General features: G+C 44.0%; 1 protein-coding gene across 5 annotated transcripts in view; it reads left to right on the top strand.

The window, feature by feature from the left end:
- Positions 1 to 22,373, top strand: part of PARVB (parvin beta) — a 68,892-nt gene extending 46,519 nt beyond the window's left edge. For 3 of the 5 annotated variants that reach the window (XM_084811240.1, XM_084811243.1, XM_084811242.1), the window contains exons 10-13: positions 7,703 to 7,771; positions 10,809 to 10,910; positions 14,829 to 14,901; positions 21,269 to 22,373. In XM_084811240.1, coding sequence (XP_084667366.1) covers positions 7,703 to 7,771; positions 10,809 to 10,910; positions 14,829 to 14,901; positions 21,269 to 21,345 — 321 coding nt within the window. In that variant the 3' untranslated portion in view covers positions 21,346 to 22,373. Of the gene's footprint in view, positions 1 to 7,702; positions 7,772 to 10,808; positions 10,911 to 14,828; positions 14,902 to 20,984; positions 21,088 to 21,268 lie in introns of all 5 variants that reach the window. The other 2 variants (XM_084811239.1, XM_084811241.1) reach the window with 1 other exon arrangement.

Raw genomic sequence — 22,373 nt, forward strand, 5'->3', positions numbered from 1 at the left:
ATGTCCATGGGTTCCAGACTTCAGGCAGTCATTGACTGCAAAGGATTGTCATCCAGGTATTAAAGGCGATCCTTAAGTTTGAAATGATGTTGGTTTGTTCCATTACTTATGAGCCACCAACGACGAGTGTGTGTGTGTGCCACTGGCTGTCCTTCCTGAATGGTTAGTGCCCCACTTTTGTCAAACCCCTTGAGTTACAGCTGAAAGTCCTGACTTCACTCCCACCTGGGTGTGTTTCCTTTCAACTTCAATGTGGTGGTGTACAGAGGCCAACTGCCAAAACAGTTATCCTTGTTCCAATACTTCTGGCCTTGACTGTATAGTAGAAGAACTTATTTCAAGCATGAAAGTTTGAAAGTTTGCAAGACAACAGCCTTCAGAGGATGAGAGGACAGGATCTAGATGTGAATGCCTGCTTAAAACCTGTGATGTGTTGTTAAATGGTATGTGGAAATGAATGCCATTTTCAGGGCAAGGGATCTCCCACTCTAACAGCAGAACTAGGTGTTACCCCCCAAAAGTGTCTGCTCCCCAACAGTGACATCTACCTCTAGGACCACCTCTTCTTCCCCATTGTCAGGGGTGTTTCTGAGCGCAGGGAGTGGGATAGCAGTTCAGATTCTGAAGGAGAACCACCAGACATGGGGGAGGCCACCAGGCCACTTGCACTTTCTGAACTGAAAAAGTTCCATGGAAGGAATTGCCTCACGATTTCTTCCTCATGATGGCTTTAACTGAAGTGTGGGAAGCTGAGGAGGCTACAGGCTGCCACAGAGATTACTGTACAATGACAGACAGGACACTTGCCAGGGGTGTTTCTGAGCACAGGGAGTGGGATAGCAGTTCAGAATCTGAAGGAGAACCATCAGACACGGGGGAGGTGTTTTCCCAGGCTAGTCCAGATATGAGTAGGCCTGCTTCTCAGGTTACAAATGTACAGATGGCTGAGCTTGAGGGTCCCTCCTCAACCACCCCTCTGAGAGGCAGCGAACAGGAGGTTGACCTAATAGATGCCAGGCGCAGCCACAGAGCAAAGAGAGAGAAGGCTGGGGCGGAACTTTGACGGTCTACCCGATTGGCCTTCCATGAAAAGCTGCGCTTAGAGGCCTCACGAGAAGAGAGGGACCTCCTCCCCTTAAGTTAGGCTAGCCAGGCCACCTCCCTCTTCAAACGGCAGGCAACTCTCATAACTTCCTTTTGAATCCCCTGAAGACATTCCTTTGTAGACAGAGAGTCACTGAGAATTTGCATCTGTGTGACCCTGTGAAGTAATGGATTAAAAGCTGTAGACTGAAGTCTTCTGTGTATGTTTAGGCAAGAAGTAAAGTGGGGGCTAAAGGAATCCTGACACCCATATACGTAGTAGTGAAACGTGCAGTGTGATCAGAAGCCGCTTCAGGTTTTTGTGGGGCCTACGCAAGAGAGTTGGTGGATTCCTCTCTCCACCACATGGAAGGCTCCCTCTCTTTCATACTTGCTCACACACATGTGAGCGGGGCTTCCTGGGGTGGTCGCTACTGCTGCTGCTGCTTCTTCCCACCAGCGGTCATGGGCCCAGTCTTTCAAGCACACACTCTGGCATTCTGGCACAGGACACTCCAAATCAGTGAGATGCTTTTATTGCAGCACATCCCATAGTATTAGCGTAATGGTTACATTCTTCAGAAATCATATAGCTGGTGACAGTTAGCTACAGGCTCCAGAAGTAATTCGAAAACAAGCCAAAGCTAATAACTATAACCGTGTCAGAGATCCAGACAACTTGGTTTCCCCGTTGTAATCTCTCAGAATACAAATAAGTCTATTTTCTGCCTGTGGAACTGTCACATTTGTTTATTCCTAGATCCATCCCATGCTATTTATTTCTGCATGGGGTTTTAAAAAATCTTCTTGAACATTCACATTTAAATGTGCTTTGGATCTTCATCTTCTGCCCAGCTATCTTTGTCAGGTGCCTACATGGTTAATTTTTAGGCACCAAGTAGAAACACATCTCTTCGCCCAAACCTTTGGTGGCCCTTGAGTTGTACTTCTCTGTTTTGCTGTTGTCGTCTGTTGGACTGGCTTCTTGTTTTTATTTCTTGCTTTATTGCACTAAATTATTTTATCATTTGATAAATTATTTTATCATATTTTATCATTGTTAGCAGCTGTAGGAGGGCTGCATTTGGTAGAAAGGCAGAATGTGATGATGATAGTAAATAAAACTTAACAGATGGGGAACAGCCCCATTCCCATTCATCATATAAAGAGAACCACAGGTGACTCTTTTCTGGATGGCCAAGGGACTTGAATGATTCCTGGTGTAAATCATCCCAGGCAATCGAAGGGAAGCGTTCTAGAAAAAGACCTAAACAACTCCACACATGCAGAGGTTAAGTCCAACCTTGAAATCTTCATTGGAACCTCCACGTTACACAGGTCAAGGCCTTTCAAGTCCAAGAGTCAAGACAAGTTCAAGAGTAAGAGTAATCCCACACACGCAGAGATTTTAATGACCCTAGCTTCCACTTTGGTATCTCCATGCACCGTGAGTCCAGATCCATAGCAAACAAGAGTTCAAGGTCTATGAAAAGTATAGCACTACTTTTCATGGCAGGTTCTTAACAGTGCAAAATTCAAAGAGACAAGGGTCCAAATTGGATGGCGAGTCTGTGTGAATAGTGCCTCAAGAGGCTCAGACAGTAGTAAGTCCAAACAGAGAGGATTTTGGGCAGTGAGGACAAGAATGTTTCTAGCAAAGGCTCCAAGCCTGGGCACCTGCTTAAAAGTGAAGGTGTGGCTGTGATTGCCCTCCTCCTAAACAACTAACTGACAAGGGGTTTTAGCTCATCAACGAGGCCCCTGCCCAAACAGGGCATCTCCATTCCACCCCTCAAGGGTGACGCTTCAATCTGTGTGACACCTCTGAACACCCCTCCCTCTTCCGTTAGGTTCTCACAGAGACACTGCTGGCTCCCTTCCCTGCCAAGGTCAAAGCTAGCAGCTGGACAGGAGTAACTGAACTCCTGCCTGGTTTCCTCCGACAACACTGACAGAGATAAGCTGACACTGATTCTGATGTTCCACAGGCTGAACAGGCCCAGACCCTTCCAGACCGCTTCTGATCAGATTCTGGCTATAAACTTGTATGCCCCAGCCATGGGCTTCCAGAATTTAGAGGTGCCGAGATAATGATAAGCCAGATCCAGGTTTGCTTACAAGGAAACTTAATTGAGTACTTATAGCGCACAGGCGTACCCAATGGTTGGATCAGACAGCTTCTCTGAACCCAGAGCCAAGGGGTACAATGGGTCTTATACCATACATGTCAGCAGTGAGGCAGCATGACAGGAGCAAGCATTAATTAGCATTCATCTGCAACTTTCCCAGCATAGACAACAGTGCAAAGGGCTGGATGTGCCTGATCTCATCTGATCTTGGAAGCTAAGCAGGGTCAGCCCTGGTTAGTAATTGGATGGGAGACCGCCTGGGAATCAGGCTTCCTGCATTGAGCAGGGGGTTGGACTTGATGGTCTTGTAGACCCCTTCCAACCCTATGATTCTATGATTCTAGTGCTTGGTCAGGAGGAAAACAATCAGAACTTTCCCAGTACAGACACCTGTAGCTATGGCATAAACATAGCCTCACTTCTCAGGCGCATCCTAGGCTCTGATAAGCTACCAGAGCTCATTAGCATGGAATATGCTGAGGTGGCGATATTGACCTCTGACTTATCTTACCAGCCGAGAGGACCGCTAGCAAGAGTATTGCGCTACTAAAGCATTATGGATCTCTAGGCCCCTCTAAAACTACTGGTGACTTGGTTACAGGCCTGGGGCCATTCCAAAACTATAAGGCCGACTTCAGCAGTAAAGCTGGGCCAGAACACCTGCTCTCTGCCCTGTCCTCTCTCTTAATTTCCTCTCCTGATGTGACATGTGAGACTGCTGTTTTTCAATCCCTCATCCCTTGATGAGCCACCACCATCATATTGGCCGCTGAGGGACAGGGAACACATGATAGGGCGACACCACATCATGTGTTTCCGTACTGAATGTTGCGGAGAAGGGGAGGCAGAGGAGGACCTGGACATGGGGCCGCTGTTCTTGTTCATATGCCACCCTTTGGTACAAGTCAATGACACAGGCCTTTAGAATGATGTCATAAAGGGCCGACATGAACGACCCAAACTGTTTCTACTGAAAGCTCTGTGCTGATGTGATAATTCAAATAATTTCTCAGTATTGCCTTTGTATTTTGATATTTCCGCAGCATGTGTGACTGAAAGCTCATAAACACATTTCCTTTGTGAAAATTAGCGCAGAATGTGCTAAATCTGGGGAGTGGGAAGGAGAAGATAGGAGTTTACCTTCTTTTAGTCAACATTGTCACAGTTTTCATGTTTTGCGTCCACTGTTAGCAAATGCGGGTGGCTTATTATCTTGAACACTCTTTCAACAGCATTTAAAAACCTTGCAATCTGTGTGGGATGACTCACAAAACACTGCCCCCCCTGCCCCCCAAACACACCCTTTTGTTCTAACACTAAGATAAGTTGGGGAAATGATAAATAGGTGAGATGAACATGAAGATAAATTGAGAAATTATTTTTTTTAAAAAAATTGAGCCTATGTATTCCAGTAGTTTGATTGAAAATGAGAGATCTGGGATCACTCAATGGCCGTTGGGCAGGTGGTGATCACCCTTGGCTCCCCACATGTGTAATGGAAAGAAAAATACCAAGCTGCTTCGCATACTAAATGTGTAAGTGGAAGACCTCTGGCCCATCTGTCCCAACATTGCCTACTCCAACTGGCAACAGTGCTCAGTAGAGGGCTTTCGCAGCCAGGCTACAGTAGTTAGAAAAAGTTTGTGAACCCTATGATAATTACAGAAATTCCATAGTTTTACCATGATAGCCTTCGTGAATCAAAACCAGTCCTTTTCTAAATATCCAATAGGGTTTATATCAACAAATTCTGTGTATTGTGAAATAAAACAGTGTATAAATTTGGCAAACAATGAGTACTTAAGAGCCAGGGTATGTGCAAAAGGAAGTGAACCCCTGGTTGCATCAATTAAAGGGGATAATTAGAATCAGGTGTTTAAGTAATTAGGTAGATCTTCAGGGGTGAGTTTCGGAGGCCCCACCCTATTAAAGGAACAGAAACTTTGTGAGTTTGGTCTTCACCATATGGTTGTGTGGAAACACGTTGTGCCACAATCAAAAGACATATCTGAGGACCTCAGAAAAACAGTTATTCCTGTTCATCAGTCTAGAAAGGGTTACAAAACCATTTCTAAGGATTTTGGGCTCCACCAAACCACTGTCAGTTAGGTAGTCTACAAATGGAGAAGGTTCAAGACCAGTTGCGCTACCCAGGAGCGGTCGTCCTACCAAAATCTCTCCAAGAACAAACGGGCGCATCATCCAGGAAGTCCCCACAGTAACATCCAAGGATCTGCAGGCCATTCTCCCCTTGGCTAATGTGAGTGTTCATGACTCAACAATCAGAAAAAGTCTGGACAAGAATGGTATTCATGGGAGGATAGCCAGAAGGAAACCACTCATCTCTACAAAGAGCATTGCTGTCTGTCTGAAGTTTGCTAAAGATCACATAGATGATCCCCAAGTCTTCTGGAACAATGTTCTCTGGACAGATGAGTCGAAGGTAGAATTTTGGGGCCTCAATGACAAATATTACGTTTGGTGAAAAACAAACACTGAGTTCGAACAGAAGAACCTCAATCCAACTGGCAAGCATGGTGGTGGGAATGTGATGTTTTGGGCCTGCTTTGCTGCCTCAGGACCTGGACGGCTTGCCCTCATTGACACAACCATGAATTCTGCGGTGTATCAGAAGATTTTAGAGGAGAATGTCGGGCCATCCATCCCAGAGCTGAAGCTGAACCGAAACTGGATCATGCAACAAGATAATGATCCTAAACATACAAGCAGATCTACAACAGAATGGCTGTGGAAGAAGAAATTCCATCCTTTAGAATGGCCTAGTCAAAGTCAAACCCCATTGAAATGCTGTGGCAGGACCTGAAGCGAGCTGTTCATGCAAGGAAGCCCTCAAATGTCACTGAGTTGAAGCAGTTCTGTAAGGATGAATGGGCCCAAATTCTTCGAAACCGCTGTGAGAGACAGACCAATAGTTAGAGGAAACGCTTGCTTGAAGTCATTGCTGCTCAAACGGGTGCCACCAAGTACTGAATCTGAAAGTTCACATACTTTTTCACGCATAGATATTGAATGTTGAAACAGTTGTGGAGAAATAAATGTGGAAAAAGCACCATGTTTGTGTATCAATCAGGTTGTCTGTTGTTCTTTATCTAGGACTATGGGGTTAGATTAAGATCTAATAACATTTTAGCTTGGAAATCTGTGACAATCCTAAGGGGTTCACAAATTTTTTCTCGCCACTGTATTTGGGTTCCATTTTTAATTGGAGATGCTAGGGCACCCTTCCCCAGCCTTGCATCCTCCAGATGTGTTGGACTGCAACTCTCATTCCCAGCCAGCCTGGCCAATGGCTGGCTGAGAATGATGGGACTTGCTGTCTAACACAGCTGGAAGGCACCAGGTTGACAAAGGCTGTTCTAGGGATTGAACCTGGGACCTTAGGCCTGCACAACGTATGTCCCATCACTCAGCTATGATAGAAAAGCCTTGGCCCAGAGCCTCACATAATACTTCAAAGCATGGACAGAGCTGTTTCCCATGCAGGTGAGAGAAGTATCAGGCTTCATGTCTCTAAAACTATGAGATGGTAGGCTTTCAGATACATGAAAGATCTCTGATAGAGCTGTCATTGCCCACAGTTATATATAAATCCAGTTCTTCTGTCCTGTCAATGGGCAAAAATGTTTTGCAGATTCTGTGGACTATAAAGTAGGGTAGGGCAGAACGAACAAATGTGTATTTGGTGGTAAAGCAGATCTTGGCATGCAGAAGGTTCTAGGTTCAACCTCTGGGAACTCCAATTAGAGGATCTCTGCTTGGGGCTTTGGAGAGCCACTGATATTCAGGGTAGACAGTCCTCCGTTAGGGAGGCTAATGGTCTTGACGGTGGTATGAGGGAACTTCATATTTTGAACAGGGAATGATGGCTCTATCAAACCACTTTCCAAGTCTCAGCTGGGTTTGTATGACTTTGATGAACTACATTCCTCCTTCCCACCTGTTACTTGTTGATGAGTCTGTTGCCTAGTTAGCTTGATGTATTTTTTTATTTTATCGGTTTTATACTGTAGTTTTAAAGTTTTAAAGGTTTTATATTATGCTGTATCCTGTTGTATTTATAGTTTTAACTGTTGTGAACTGCCCAGAAAGCTTTAGCCACTGGACGGTATAGAAATGTAATAAATAAATAATAACATAAAATAATGTAGCAAGCCCCCTGAAAGGACCAGTTAGGCTTCGCATCAGATATTTTTAGAGACTTACAGATAATTATATTTGCCCATGTGTGCATGTGTGTGGAAGTTGCGTAGACTGCTTGCATGGGCTAAAACGTCATTGCATGAAATTGGCCCAATTTCCACTAAATTCCAAAGATAATAAAAGTGTTAAGGTATACTTCTAAATCAGTGTAAGTGTACTGCTGGTTTTGTATTGTGGATGTGTAATGTTTATTCTTAGAATATTTTAAAAAATCTGAATATTGGTTGCTTTTTAAATTTCTTTGATCGTGGTGTTCTTTTCCTCCCCAGTCCTTGATCACTTTTGTAAACAAACACCTAAATAAGCTGAATTTGGAAGTGACAGAATTGGAAACCCAGGTAAGAGGCATTCAGTACCGATGCTGAGGGCTGTACTGTGTGTTCAGACATGCTTAATAATCTCCCATGTTTTTAAATTCAAAGAAGATGTGGGGAACTTGATTGGAGAACTGTGGGAGGGAGGAGTCTTAACCATTTCCTCACTGGCTGTTTTTCTGGTCAAAGTCACCCTCTCCAAGCTGCTTCTCCACCCAAATATTGGAAGCGAAAAATAGAGGGCCAGTTTGTTTGTTTGTTTGTTTATTAAATTTCTTAATCGCCCATCTGGCCAGTCACCTGGCCACTCTGGGTGATGTACCACAATACAACAGTTTTAAAACAATAAAATTCTACATTAAAACATCATATTTCTAAAAATACCCTAACCCATCCCAATGCCTGCCTGAACAACAATACAACAGTTTTAAAACAATAAAATTCTATGTTAAAACATATTTCTAAAAATACCCTAATCTACCCCAAATGCCTGCCTGAACAACCACGTTTTTAATGCATGGCGGAAGCTCCTTAAAGAGGGGGCATGGCGGAGTTCCCTAGGTGAAAATTATAGCTTAAATAGTTTAAGCTATTTTGTTGCCTTAGGTGAAAATTATATCCACCCCCCACCTTATTTATTTATTTATCCTCAAGAGTTTTTCTTGACTGCAGTTCTGCTTCCTTGTTCCATACAACTGAATGGAGGAAAGGGAAGGGAACGTAAGAGCCATGCTGAATCACACCGAAGGCCTATCTAGTCCAGCATTCTGTTTCCACAGTGGCCAACCAGATAACTGTGGAAAGCTCACAAATGGGACGTGAGTGCAACAGCACTGTACCGCTTATGTCCCTCAGCAACTGGCATACTGGATCTGATATTAGAGATAATATACAGGGTGGCCCAAAAGTAGATATACAGTTGTTTAGAATGTTGATGACAGAATTTTCAGTCCTCCAGTACTGCTTTAGAATCCACTTTCTTTGTTCTTGACTCAAGTTCGCTGCCATCATTCACAATATCAGTAAAAAAAATAACTAGAAACTAAACAACTGTATACCTACTTAAGGGCCTCACTCCCCTCACTCTCTACACTTAACTGATTTAACTGTCACTCCTTGTCACTCACTCTTCCCAACTGTCATTTTGACTCCACCCACACATCTTCTACTCACACATTCTCTCCCCCTCCCATCAACACTCTAAACAACTGTATACCTACTTTTGGGCCACTCTGTACAGACATCATGACTAGTAGCGATTGAAAGTCTTATTCTCCAGAAATTCATCTAATCGCCTTCAAAGACACCCAAATTGGTGGCCCTTACTACATCTTGTGGCAGTAAATTCTGTAGGTTAAGTATATGCTGTGTGAATAAGTATTTAATTTTATCTGTTAACATCTGTTAAATCTGCCACCATTCAGCTTAATGGGATGATTCCACGTTCTAATATTATGAGGGATAAACACATCTTCCTATCCACTTTCTCCACATCATGCATGCAAATAAATTGTATTTGGGGAAACCATGAGTGGGTATTTGTCCTAATCCTAGACCCATGGGACAAGAGGGTCTGGAATGGGGAGGAATGGTTCCCCCCTTAATGGTTTTGAGCCCCTTTGCCTGCTCCATGGAAGTGAATGGATATGTTGCTCTATTTATTTGTATTGGAGGGGCTGTAAATGGGGAAAGGGGAGAGGATCAGAAATGCCTTCACATCTCCAACTGTCGTTCCCAGGGTCAGGGATGGTGGAGTAGGGGGGATATTGTGTTCCTTTAGAGTACTTTCCCAACTAACTTGGAGACCTTGGAATCCTGCAGTGCCAGACAGCCACCTATGTTTCATATTGGTTGATGCCAGTGTAGCAAATAAAAAGTCACCTCATCAGGCCTGCCTTATACACTATATAAACAGCCTTCCATCAAGGATATGAAGTTCCATCAGAAAGATTTATCTGTGGTAATGAAATTTTGGGCGCAGAGTGGCCATTATTTTACCTGAACTAAAACCATTTATCCTAATAATGACAAGTCCACTGCAATCTGTGTTCTCGATCTATAGTTATAGCATAAAGAATTAATTGTAGCTGCCTTGGAAGGACTACAGCTGAAGATAAAGCAAACATTTGATTGATTGATTCCTTGGAACACTTGGGAGCACTTTTTCCTTTTCCCTAGGTCTCATTTTGTGTTTTTCCTCCTCTTCATCCTGAATGGATAATAGTAAATCATTAAATGCCTGCAGACATCTGTTGAGGTCAAGTATTGTGACCAGAGCAAAGGTGCCCTTACGCTAGTTGTTATTTGAGTGGCTGGGTTTGGACGATCAGTGGAGGAAAGAAGCCACAGTGGCTTCTCCCCGCCCGCCTGCCACTCTTACATGTGCCATTTCCCTAATTACACACAGCACGGGTTGTCATGTCATCCAGACCTGGTGAGATGCATGGCAGTGATGGCTTCCAAACCACCCAGCGACCCACAGCTTGTTTTAGGGGTTACAGGGTGGTTTGGAAGCCACCTCCACCATGCCCCTCGCTGGGTTCGGATGACAAGGCGACCTGCGCCATGACAAGGGTAATGAGGGAAATGGCTGGCACGCAAGCAGCATGCACAGGGCAGGGAAAAGAAGCCACGATGGCTTCTTTTTCTCCACTGATCATTCGAACCCAGCCAAGGTGCTATTTACGGACACTCACCCAGTTTGCATGATCAGCGTGGCTTAAACAAGTCCCATGGCCTGATCACCCACCCAGGCGCGGTTTGCCGTGTTGTCCGAACTCAGACGGCATGGCTTGTTTGAGGGGCGAACAACCCTCAAATAACCCATGGTCTGTTGTGTTATTTGAATGTTATCTCCACCGCCAGCAAGCCATGCTGCCCAGGTCCAGACGACATGACAAAAGCTGGGCACAGGTTGGTACTTTGGCAAATGGTGCCCGGCATGCACTACAGCTTCAACAAGCCACCTTGGCTTGGCGATATCACGGTGATAATGTGAACTGGGCCACTGTTTGACTCCTCTTGTGGTCTCATTGGGAGTGACGCTGGTATTTCTCCTCAGTTTGCAGATGGTGTTTACCTGGTATTACTGATGGGCCTCCTTGAAGACTATTTTGTTCCTCTCCACAATTTCTATTTAACGCCTGAAAGTTTTGATCAGAAGGTGGGTAGGCAAACAACTTCTACCTGCTGTATTCTGTGAGCAGCTACTTTCAATATTTGCCTGTTTTATTATTACCACTTTATATATTTGTTATATTTTTAATCAGCCCAATAACGAGCATTCTCTAGGCTCAAGATGACTGCAGATAAGCTGTACTGTTATCATTTCATAGTTTGTGAAAATATACAGTAAAGCTTAGCTGTGAATCTTACCCATAAAGCTAATCAATCCAGCAGCTAATCAGTCCCAAGAGTACAACCAGCCACTTTACAATGAAGTATTAACTGTTGTGTTTTCTTTGTGTGTGTGTGTGTGTGTGTGTGTGTGTGTGTACGAGAGAGAGAGAGAGAGAGAGAGAGAGAGAGAGATGGATTTAAAGATAAAATGTCCTGCAGATATAAAGGAAAACTACAGCCTGTGGAGAATAATGTCACCTTATCGCATGGGTCCTGATCCCACTGAATGTATGTAGAGCAGCTGAATCTGTGTGTTCAGCCTTTTTAAAAAAGCCTAAGACCCCACTATCTATTAGACAGGGAAACAGAGAGGGTGGTGGGGGATGAATACAGCCCTCCTGCTGTCTCTCACAAACAACACATAGGCAGGATCTTGGCCTTTTAAAAAAAAGGCTACACAGTGCGTCCCTGGGGGTCAGATGTGCCTGAAGGGTTGCATGTGCAGCACATGTTGACACGTTCAGTTGCCCATCCAGCCAGGGATACGTGTGTTGAAGCCTCCTTCCCTTCCAGCTGAATGGGGGAAAAGTCTCCATGCACTCAAAAGGAGTCCGTTTTCATTTCAGTGGCTGCGTTTGTGCGTCATGATAGCCCGCGATGGGTATCACAGTAGCTTATTTGTGAATTAGTCCATGATCCCCCACTACACGAATGGGCTAATAAGCTACTGTGTGCAATCTGACTCACACCACTGCCCCCCGCTGCCTCCTGCCCTGCTGCAGTCCTCCTGCCCGAGCAGTGGCTCTGTTTCACATCTACAGAGCTGGATGTTTGCAGTCTGGAAGAACCAGTCCAACATCCAAACCCAGTGCTATCACTCACCCAGCAGTGAAAATCTCAAGTGCGCAAAAAGGTCGTTTGAGGCAATAAAAACTAGGGGTTTGCAGGACTGGGAGAAAACTTCACACGCGCCCTCCCCCACTGAGGAGGCACTTGATCCAACCATGAAGCCCCGTGCAATTATCCCAGAGAAGTAAAAATGCCAAGTGCACAAAAAAGGGGGTGGCGGCTTCCTGGGGGGTTGAAAGATCATTCGGTAAAGCGATACAGCACTTTCCTGCAAGAGCAGAATTGCGTAAAAGTTAAAAAGGGTGGTTTTTTTGGTTTTTTTTTAAAAAGATGAACAGAGGCAACTGCGGAAAATGGGGGAATTGGGGGAAAACATGCTCATTTTTTGCCCCATCACAGCAAACGGACAGGGAGTCTCCATTAAACAGAGAACTCCCACGAAAAAGAGCGCGAGGGCAGTGAGCTGAACCGCTGTTATCGCGCGACTCTGTAGGTGAGCAAAATAAGCCACGGTGCCCAGCAGATGACACGAAAACTCGTTGTGGGTTAAAGAACCCCTACTGCAGACTGTAGGTTATCAGTGTGGGTTATTTTGGACAAATAACGAACCTATCGTGGGTCAAAAAATTCCTGACAGACGACATAACCCACGATGGGTTAAATAGCCCATTGTGGGTTAATTAACCTATCATGGGTTATCGTGTCATCCGAACCCAGTCGGTGTCTGGGAATGCATTGTGTTTTCATCCCTGTGGGGCATACAGAGGTTTCTCCCTGATACTGTAGTGAAATCTCATCTTTCAATGGGTTCTGTATGCACCAGAACTACTGAATCAGACGCACCTGTATAAATTATGAACATCCCCCAAATATTGATGCTATAGCTTGCACGGAATGCACAATATGAAGTACTTATATTCACAATATAAAGTTCCTTGTAGCAAGGTATTAATAAACATTATGAATGCATAGGCCAGTTTGCATAGCACCGTTTGGAGTCCCTAATATAAAGGAGAAGAGTTGTCTAGTTGTGGACATGTTCTGTTGATGGAGTGTGTGTGTGTGTGTGTATGTATAAAGGAAGGGTACAACCTTCATTCACACTGTTTCATGTTTCTGTATTTAGAAGACTTATCCATAGTGTTCAAGGCAGCTCCCAACCAATTAAAACATTCAACTGTAAAATCTCTGTAAAACTAATGTCATCCATAGGATTTTGCTTTTGACTAGGACAAGGAAGATTAAGCAAGAATCGGAAGGAGGAATAAACATTTTTGAACGCTTAACTCCCAGGGAGGGGAAGCTTTTGCCTGTTTTTACTTCTCAGTTCACTGAGCTATAAGTAGTTTTAATTAAATTCCTCCCTCCTGCGCCAATGAAATATCACAAGAATTGGCCATTTAAAACTGGGGTGGGTAGAGATGCAAAGCACGCTAAATCTAACAGCAGAAAGAGAATGTTTTGCCATGCATTTGTACAAAACAAAAAGGCAGTACAATTGGTATTAATTGGTACCAACATTGGACTAGATTTTCTGCAATATAATCCTTGACCAGAGTGATTATGGTCTATATTCCTCTCATTGTACTCTTGTCCAGATATCATGAACGGAGCCTGCAGGTTTACATGAACAAGCTGGTGTATCAGTTACTGACAAGTATGAATTGATTCATATATGAACCTCTTGTGTAGACCAGTAGATTGAGGATATCAGCTGCTGCAGCCTCTGGCAGCTGAACTAGATGTAGAGATACATCATGTTACATAGCTTTTCCTGGATTTTACCACTTTAGACTGTGGTGGGGATAGGGGTTGCATGTTTAAAGCTCCCACCGAAATTTAAAAGGCTCCCTGTCCATGGAAAGCTAGCCTAGTGTATGCCCCAGCTGTGGGCTGCTAAGGTTTGGAGGTGGCGAGATAATGATAAGCCAGACCTAGGTTCGCTTACCTTTATTGAGTACTTACAGCACACAGGTGTACCCAGTGGTTGGATCAGACAGCTTCTCTGAACCCAGAGCCATGGGGTACAATGGGTTTTATACATGTCAGCAGTGAGGCAGCATGACAGCAGCAAGTGTTAAGTAGCGTTCATCTGCAACTTTCGCAGCATAGGCTAACAGTGCTTGTTCAGAAGGAAAACAATCAGAGCTTTCCCAGCACAGATACCTGTAGCTCGGCTTAAACGTAGCCTTGCTTCTCTGGCACATCCTAGGCCCTGATAAGATACCAGCCTTTGTTAGCATGGAATGTTCTGAGGCCGTGCTATCGACCTTTGACTCATCTTACATGCTCAGAGGTCCACTAGCAAGGAAATTGCACTTATAATGAACCTAAGCCAAGCATTATGGATCTCTAGGCCCCTCTAAAGCTATAGGTGACTTGCTTAAGGCCTGGGGCCAATACACCTGCCACTTCCCTGACATGCTCATTTTCTTTTCTGTGTGCAGGGTTGTTTTTTCTTTTTTCCTTATGTGTGACCACCATGCCCTATAGTGGTACCATTCAGCAGGTGCACTAGCACAAGCAATTTCTGGACATAGTGTTCAGCTCCAGGGCTCTGAAAATTAGCTTGAAAGTCTCCACATTCTTATGGCTGAAATTAATGAGTTTCCAGCAAACACTCTACATAGATCATGCAAGCTGAAAATGCCCATGTGTGGAAAGGTGGCCAATGGTGACAATTGAACAAGGTCTGAAGGCTTTAAGCAATGCAGTTGTTCTTGAAAGCGGATAATACATTTGCAGTGAAAATTGGCTTAAGAATCTGGTAGAAAATACATCCAGGTAAACTTAAGCCAAGTCATATGAGGGGAAATGAAGAAATAAACCTTCCTCTTCATTACATTTTGAGAATTTAACAAGAGGGCATTCTGTTGGTTGGCTTGTTTTGCAGGTTCACAATGTTTCCTTTGCTTTTGAACTGATGCAGGACGGAGGGTTGAAGAAACCAAAGGCTCGACCAGAAGGTAGTGTCAGAAGCAGGACTTCATATGCAATAAACACACGTTCAGCTGGGTGTGCATCCAGGGGTGGGGGGAGGATTGAAACCATTGGTTCTCCAAGGTGTCATCTCTTTACCCCGTTGTCTGCCTTTCAACCTCTGTTATGCTTTATTCTCAAAATGTTAAGAGTCCAAGTGTATGCTAACGCTGGATTTCTACGGCCATGTTTCTCAAATAGTGTCACTAGTTGATTGATCACCTTCCTTTTAACCGATTAATTAAGTTGAAATAAGGGCTTATTACCAAACAGAAATCAATATAGCTGCCTTTTTGAGATATTATTTATTGAAGGCTGTGTACGATCAATTACAATTACAAAAGCTACCGGTCACGGTTAGAGGAAAGGTAATCTTTAATGTTTTCCTTTTCATTCCCTATTACAGTAAAATGTCAGAATCAAAACAGACTCAACAGATAAACAAGTGTGCCCTTAACTCCCAGCCCCACTGGTTAAATTTGCTCTCAGCAACTCAAATTGGCTCCAGTGGGTTAATCAACCAAAGCTTTAGTTGATTAAACTCTCATTATCTGGACTGACAGGCAAGGCATGCAGATGCTGAGGGTGCTCGGAAGTGCTCTGCGACTTCTTCTGCTTGTATTGTTTCCAAAGGTGCCCATGTTCCAAAGACTGGTACAGGGTGACCCAAAGAATCTTCCTCTAGAGGTCTGTTGAAGCCTGAGTTTAATTACTGTCCAGAAGCAGGGTAAAGACTTTTTGGTCTTTGATTAGGCTTGAGTAGGTTGAGTAGGCTTAGGCTGAATGTATGAAGCTCCCTTCAGCTGTCAGACTCTTGGTCCATCTAGGTCAGTGTTGCCCACTCTGATGGTCAGTGGCTCTCCAGGCTCTCAGGCAAGGACCTTTTTTAGTTCTGGTACTTGAGATCCCTTTTAAATGGAGATTAAACCATCTGCATGCAAAGGGACCTTCTCAGCATGGAAAGCATGTGCCACTGAGCATAGGCCAGTGCCACTGAGCATAGGCCAATTTAACGTCTCTTTTGAGGTCAAGAATGTACCTTATTTAAACCATGGCTAATGCCACGCAAGGGACAGATGTCATCATCTGTCTGTTTCCTCATGCCTAGGAGTACTGGAGTGTACCAGGGAGCTTTCCTGGCCTCCCTTATCATAAAAGAGGCTGTTGATTTTTCAGGGCCGGTCCACTGAAATCAGTCTCTGAAGTAACATAGGGTGCTTCCAGATGGCTCCTAGCACTGCTAATCAAATGAAATGGTGCAGCTATTCCATCTTTCCATCCTTAACAGATTTTTTTTTTTTGTAAGAAAAAACAACAACAAGAAGTAGTGGGTAAACACGGGAGAATTATAAATAGAAGACTACGTTGTCTGGACCACCCATAAAATTGCGTGACTTGAGAGAGGGTGATGGCGCACTCAAAGTTGCCTCCGGAAGCCCCCACAGCTTATTCTACAACAGGGCTGGGGAACCTGTGGCCATCCAGATGATGATGGACTACAGCTCCCATCACCCATGACCCTTGGCTTTGCTGGCTGAAGCTGATGGGAATTGGAGTCCGGCAACATCTGGAGGGTGACCCTTCTACAGCATACGCTGGCAGGCTGTTTTGGGCCACTTGGACGCGTTGTGTCCCGTTGGAGTTGTTATGGTGTGTCCCAGGAGGCACAGGCAGCTGAGTTCAGCTCTTGCAATCTATTCCATATATAAACAATTCTACAGACAAATTGTCCATGCAAGATTCCAACACCCACCGCCGTTTCTTCACGCTGTCAAGTTGCTCATTTTCAGGCAAACAGATTGTTCCTTTGTAGGACGTCATCTGCTTCACTTGCTTATTCTCTCATTAATTGTTATAAAAATGAACTTGAATAGCGTGAAATGCAGCCTGGAACCTTCCGGACTAGGATCAGAACCCAGTGAAGTCTAGCAGATCCCTAGTCTGGTTCAGATACTATTCCCCCCCCACCCCACCCCACAAACCTCCAAATCCAGGAAGAATGTGACAGCATCTCTAGTAAAAATATTTTAAAAAATTTCACAGGCCAAGACCTTCTGTATGCATTTGTTGTTGTTCAGTCGTTCAGTCGTGTCCGACTCTTCGTGACCCCATGGACCATAGCACGCCAGGCCTTCCTGTCCTGCGCTCTCTCCCGGAGCATGCTCAAGTCCATATTCATTGCATCGGTGATGCTATCTAGCCATCTCATCCTCTGCTGTCCCCTTCTCCTTTTGCCTTCAGTCTTTCCCAGCATCAGGGTCTTTTCCAGGGAGTTTTCTCTTCGCATTAGGTGGCCAAAATATTGGAGCTTCAGCTTCATTATCTGTCCTTCCAATGAGCACTCAGGGTTGATTTCCTTTAGGATGGACTGATTTGACCTCCTTGCAGTCCAGGGCACTCGTAAGAGTCTTCTCCAGCACCACAGTTCGAAAGCATCAATTCTTCGGCGCTCAGCCTTCCTTATAGTCCAGCTCTCACAGCCATACCTTACTACTGGGAAAACCATAGCTTTGATTAGACGGACCTTTGTCGGCAAGGTGATGTCTCTGCTTCTTACTATGCTGTCTAGGTTGGCCATAGCTTTCCTCCCAAGGAGCAAGCGTCTTTTAATTTCATGGCTACAGTCACCGTCTGCGGTGATCTTGGAGCCCAAGAAAGTAAAATCTGTCACTGCTTCCATTTCTTCCCCTTCTGTATGCCAGGAAGTGATGGGGCCAGATGCCATGATCTTAGTTTTTTTAATGTTGAGTTTCAAACCAGCTTTTGCACTCTCCTCTTTCACCCTCAACAAGAGGCTTTTTAGATCCTCTTCGCTTTCTGCCATTAGGGTGGTATCGTCTGCATATCGGAGGTTGTTGATAATTCTCCCAGCAATCTTAATTCCGACCTCTGATTCATCCAACCCGGCATTTCTCATGATGTACTCTGCATATAAGTTAAATAAGCAGGGTGACAATATGCAGCCTTGTCGTACTCCTTTCCCAATTTTGAACCAATTGGTTGTTCCATGTCTGGTTCTTACTGTTGCTTCTTGACCCTCGTACAGGTTTCTCAGGAGACAGGTAAGGTGGTCTGGTACTCCCATCACTTTAAGAATTTGCCACAGTTTGTTGTGATCCACACTATCAAAGGCTTTAGCGTAGTCAATGAAGCAGAAATAGACGTTTTTCTGGAATTCTCTTGCTTTCTCCATGATGCAGCGAATGTTGACGATTTGATCTCTAGTTCCTCTGCCTCTTCTAAACCCAGCTTGTACTTCCGGTAGTTCTCGGTTCGCATACTGCTGAAGCCTAGCTTGTAGGATTTTGAGCATCACCTTGCTGGCATGTGAAATGAGCGCAATTGTGCGGTAGTTTGAACACTCTTTGGCGTTGCCCTTCTTTGGAATTGGAATGTAAACTGACCTTTTCCAGTCTTGTGGCCACTGTTGAGTGTTCCAGATTTGTTGGCATATTGAATGCAGCACTTTAACAGCATCATCTTTTAGGATTTTAAATAGCTCGGCTGGAATACTGTCATCTCCGCTAGCTTTGTTGTTACTAATGCTTCCTAAGGCCCACTTGACTTCACTCTCTAGGATGTCCGGCTCAAGTTCAGTGACCGCACTATCATGGCTATCAGGGACATTCAGATCTTTCCTGTATAGTTCTTCTGTGCATTCTTGCCACCTCTTCTTAATCTCATCTGCTTCTGTTAGGTCCCTGCCTTCTTTGTCCTTGATCATGCCCGTCTTTGCACAAAACGTTCCCTTGAGATCTCCAATTTTCTTGAAGAGATCTCTAGTCTTTCCCATTCTGTTGTTTTCCTCGATTTCTTTGCATTGTTCATTTAAGAAGACCTTCTTGTCTCTCCTTGCTATTCTCTGGAACTCTGCATTCAGTTGGGTATATCTTCCCCTTTCTCCCTTGCTTTTCGCTTCCCTTCTTTCGTGAGCTACTTGTAAAGCCTCATCAGACAGCCACTTTGCTTTCTTGCATTTCTTTTTCTTTGGGATGGATTTAGTTGCTGCCTCCTGAACAATGTTACGGACCTCCGTCCATAGTTCCTCAGGCACTCTGTCTATCAGGTCTAATCCCTGAAATCTATTCCTCACCTCCACTGTATATTCATCAGGGATATGATTGAGGTCATACCTGAACGGTTTAGTGGTTTTCCCGACGTTCTTCAATTTAAGCCGAAATTTTGCAAGAAGCAGCTCATGATCTGAGCCACAGTCAGCTCCAGGTCTTGTTTTGACTGACTGTATGGAGCTTCTCCATCTTTGGCTGCAAAGGACATAATCAATCTGATTTCGATATTGACCATCTGGTGATGTCCATGTGTAGAGTCGCCTCTTGTGCTGTTGGAAAAGAGTGTTTGCTATGATCAGCATGTTCTCTTGGCAAAACTCTACTAGCTTTTGTCCTGCTTCATTTTGTACACCAAGGCCATGCCTGCCTGTTATCCCGGTGATTTCTTGACTTCCTACTTTAGCATTCCAATCCCCTATGATGAAGAGGACATCTTTTGTTGGTGTTAGTTCTAGAAGGTGTTGTAGGTCTTCATAGAACCGATCAACCTCAGCTTCTTCGGCCTCAGTGGTTGGGGCATAGACTTGAATTACTGTGATGTTGAATGGTTTGCCTTGGATTCGTACTGAGATCATTCTATCGTTTTTGAGATTGTACCCCAGTACTGCTTTTCCCACCCTTTTGTTGACTATGAGTGCTACTCCATTTCTTCTAAGGGATTCTTGCCCACAATAGTAGATATGATAGTCACCTGAATTAAATTCGCCCATGCCTGTCCATTTTAGTTCGCTGATTCCCAAGATGTCGATGTTCAATCTTGCCATCTCATGTTTGACCACCTCCAGCTTACCTTGATTCATTGATCTGACATTCCAGGTTCCTAAACAATATTGTTCTTTACAGCATCGGATTTTCTTTTCGCCACCAGACACATCCACAGCTGAGTGTCCTTTCGGCTTTGGCCCAGCCACTTCACTCTTTCTGGAGCTACTTGGAAATACCCTCTGCTCTTCCCCAGTAGCATATTGGACACCTTCCGACCTGAGGGGCTCATCTTCCGGCGTCATCTCTTTTAGCCTTGTGATACGTTCCATGGGGTTTTCTTGGCAAGAATACTGGAGTGGGTTGCCATTTCCTTCTCCAGTGGACCACATTTTGTCAGAACTCTCTGCCATGACCTGTCCGTCTTGGGTGGCCCTGCACGGCATAGCTTATGGCTTCACTGAGTTACGCAAGCCCCTTCGCCACAACAAGGCAGTGATCCATGAAGGGGATCATACTGTATGCATACTTATAGTATAAAGGTTGCCACAACCTCTGTTGCTGAATCCATGCTACTAAAAGTACATGTAAAGTCTTTCACTCATATGATTCTTCTGGCGATGTAGTTACCACAACTTGTAAGTGATGCAATGGGAGAAGGAGAGGGATTGTGTAGTTCAGTGAAATTTCATCTGCTGATTATGGAAATCTTCTTTGATCACCTTTGGCTTCTCAGAAGACATACGTTTTCTCCACAGGACTAGAAACTGTGCTTCTTGAATGACAGCTTTGATTCACAGGATGCTAAATTATGTGTTACCATATAACAAGTCCTGTGCTTTTGCAGAAAATACATGGCTACGTTTAAATACTGCATGGAATAATGACAGCCCTTAGAAGTAGCTACTGTTTTCCTTTCTGCACAGAAAGGATGTCTCTGCCAAATTTGGAGGTGGGGGGAAGTTCTAGAATGTGAAGAATAAAGTTGGTGTGACAGGTCTGATCATGGTATAGCTTTCCATATGGTAGATACATGTTCTCACATGGCCAACCAATGTTCAGCTTGGCAGCTTAAGGCGCAATCTTAATGGGATTCCTGTCACCCTCTGAACTCGGAGGATGATGGGATCCTATGCAGGGCGGGAGGGGCGACAGAGGCATTCTTTGTTTCTGGCTTCCCCCGCTCTATGTTTTAGCTGGGGGCCATAGGATTGCTGTCCCCATTAGGAGAAACAAGCCCTGGGAAAATGTATTCTAAGTGTTCTAAAATGGATTGTTTTCTCACATCTGTTTCTTAGGTGACCTTAAGTGTTCAAACTTCACAAGTCTCTGGAAAAGGCAGTTTATTCATCTGAGAAACTTCAGTTCAGAGATAGGATAGAATTCATTTGCTGTTCTTCAGTGAGTTGTTTTCATGAGAATTTTAACCACAGTTGAGGCTTCTCTGAATGATTGTATCCAGGGAATACCGGGATTTTTTTCTTTTAAAAAGTTTGCTGATCAGAAAACTGTTTCTTGTATTCTAAAACAAGAGCCATTAAAACAACCTAAAAATGTCCCTCTTTTTTTTTTAATCCCACAGATGTTGTCAACTTGGATCTGAAATCTACCCTAAGGGTTTTATACAACCTGTTCACAAAATACAAGAATGTTGAGTGATCTGGAGACCTCCTGAGATGCTAAGGATCTTCAGAACACCCTTTTGTAGGGGGAGGGAGGAAATAACCTCTTATTTTTCTTCCTGTTATGCCATATGTTGTATTCCCTGATGCATGATGGTATCCCTTCTTCTGTTAGCATTTTCTCCATGTTACTCGTCTATATGCTTTGAGCCCACTCTGTGCCCTTTAAAACGTAGCTTAATTTCTTGAAATATTCCACATTGTGCTTGTCTGTTCTACAAGACTATTGTCTCCTGTATGCTACATTCAACAAAAATGCCTGGTTCCGTTAGTGGAGATTGCAGTTACAGCGCATGTCTGGTGGTGAGAAGATTTGAAGCTATTGATGAAGAAATAGTAACAGTGATGCATTTTGTCCAAATAATTTGCTCATTTCTGAAGTCTTTTCCATATCTCAACCCTGCCATAAACTCACTCGGTGGCTTTAGGCAAGCCATCCTCAGCCCCCACATTTGCAATCTGGGGATGATAACAATACTGACCTGCCTTCCAGGGTCATTGTAAGGGGTAACAAACATATAGTACTCTGAACAGTCTAAAGTGCTATACGAATGCTAAATAGTATTATTCATCTAGGTTCTTGGTATAATGTAGATCTATAACATCTAGGGATGGGTGAAGGCTGGATGGAGAGGAATTTTAAAAATGTGTGCAACTGTGAGAGCAAGAAGTAGCAGCAATCTATTTGGGAAAGGAGAGTTCCCTCTACCCATACTTTACAAGCATGAGTCCATCTCCTCTGTCCCCATATTTCATTATATACCCCAATTTAAACATTTGTATCCCATCCCTGTTCATTAAGCCACTGCACACCTTCCTTTATGTATGCTTTTTGTTTCACTGTATTTGTTTTGAGACGGTGACCTCAAACTCTTCCCTATACCTTTTGAAGGCATTGCCTTTCCTTTTGTGTTACCTTCGTACCATTCAGTATTACTTCCACTGAATACACTGTGAATCTCAGATGGAATGACTGCCTAATTTGAATAAAGTAGGGTTTCTTTA

The sequence above is a fragment of the Heloderma suspectum genome, chromosome 7, assembly GCF_057233095.1.
Source record: "Heloderma suspectum isolate Gila_16-S chromosome 7, 16-S_ref, whole genome shotgun sequence".
NCBI lineage: Eukaryota > Metazoa > Chordata > Lepidosauria > Squamata > Helodermatidae > Heloderma > Heloderma suspectum.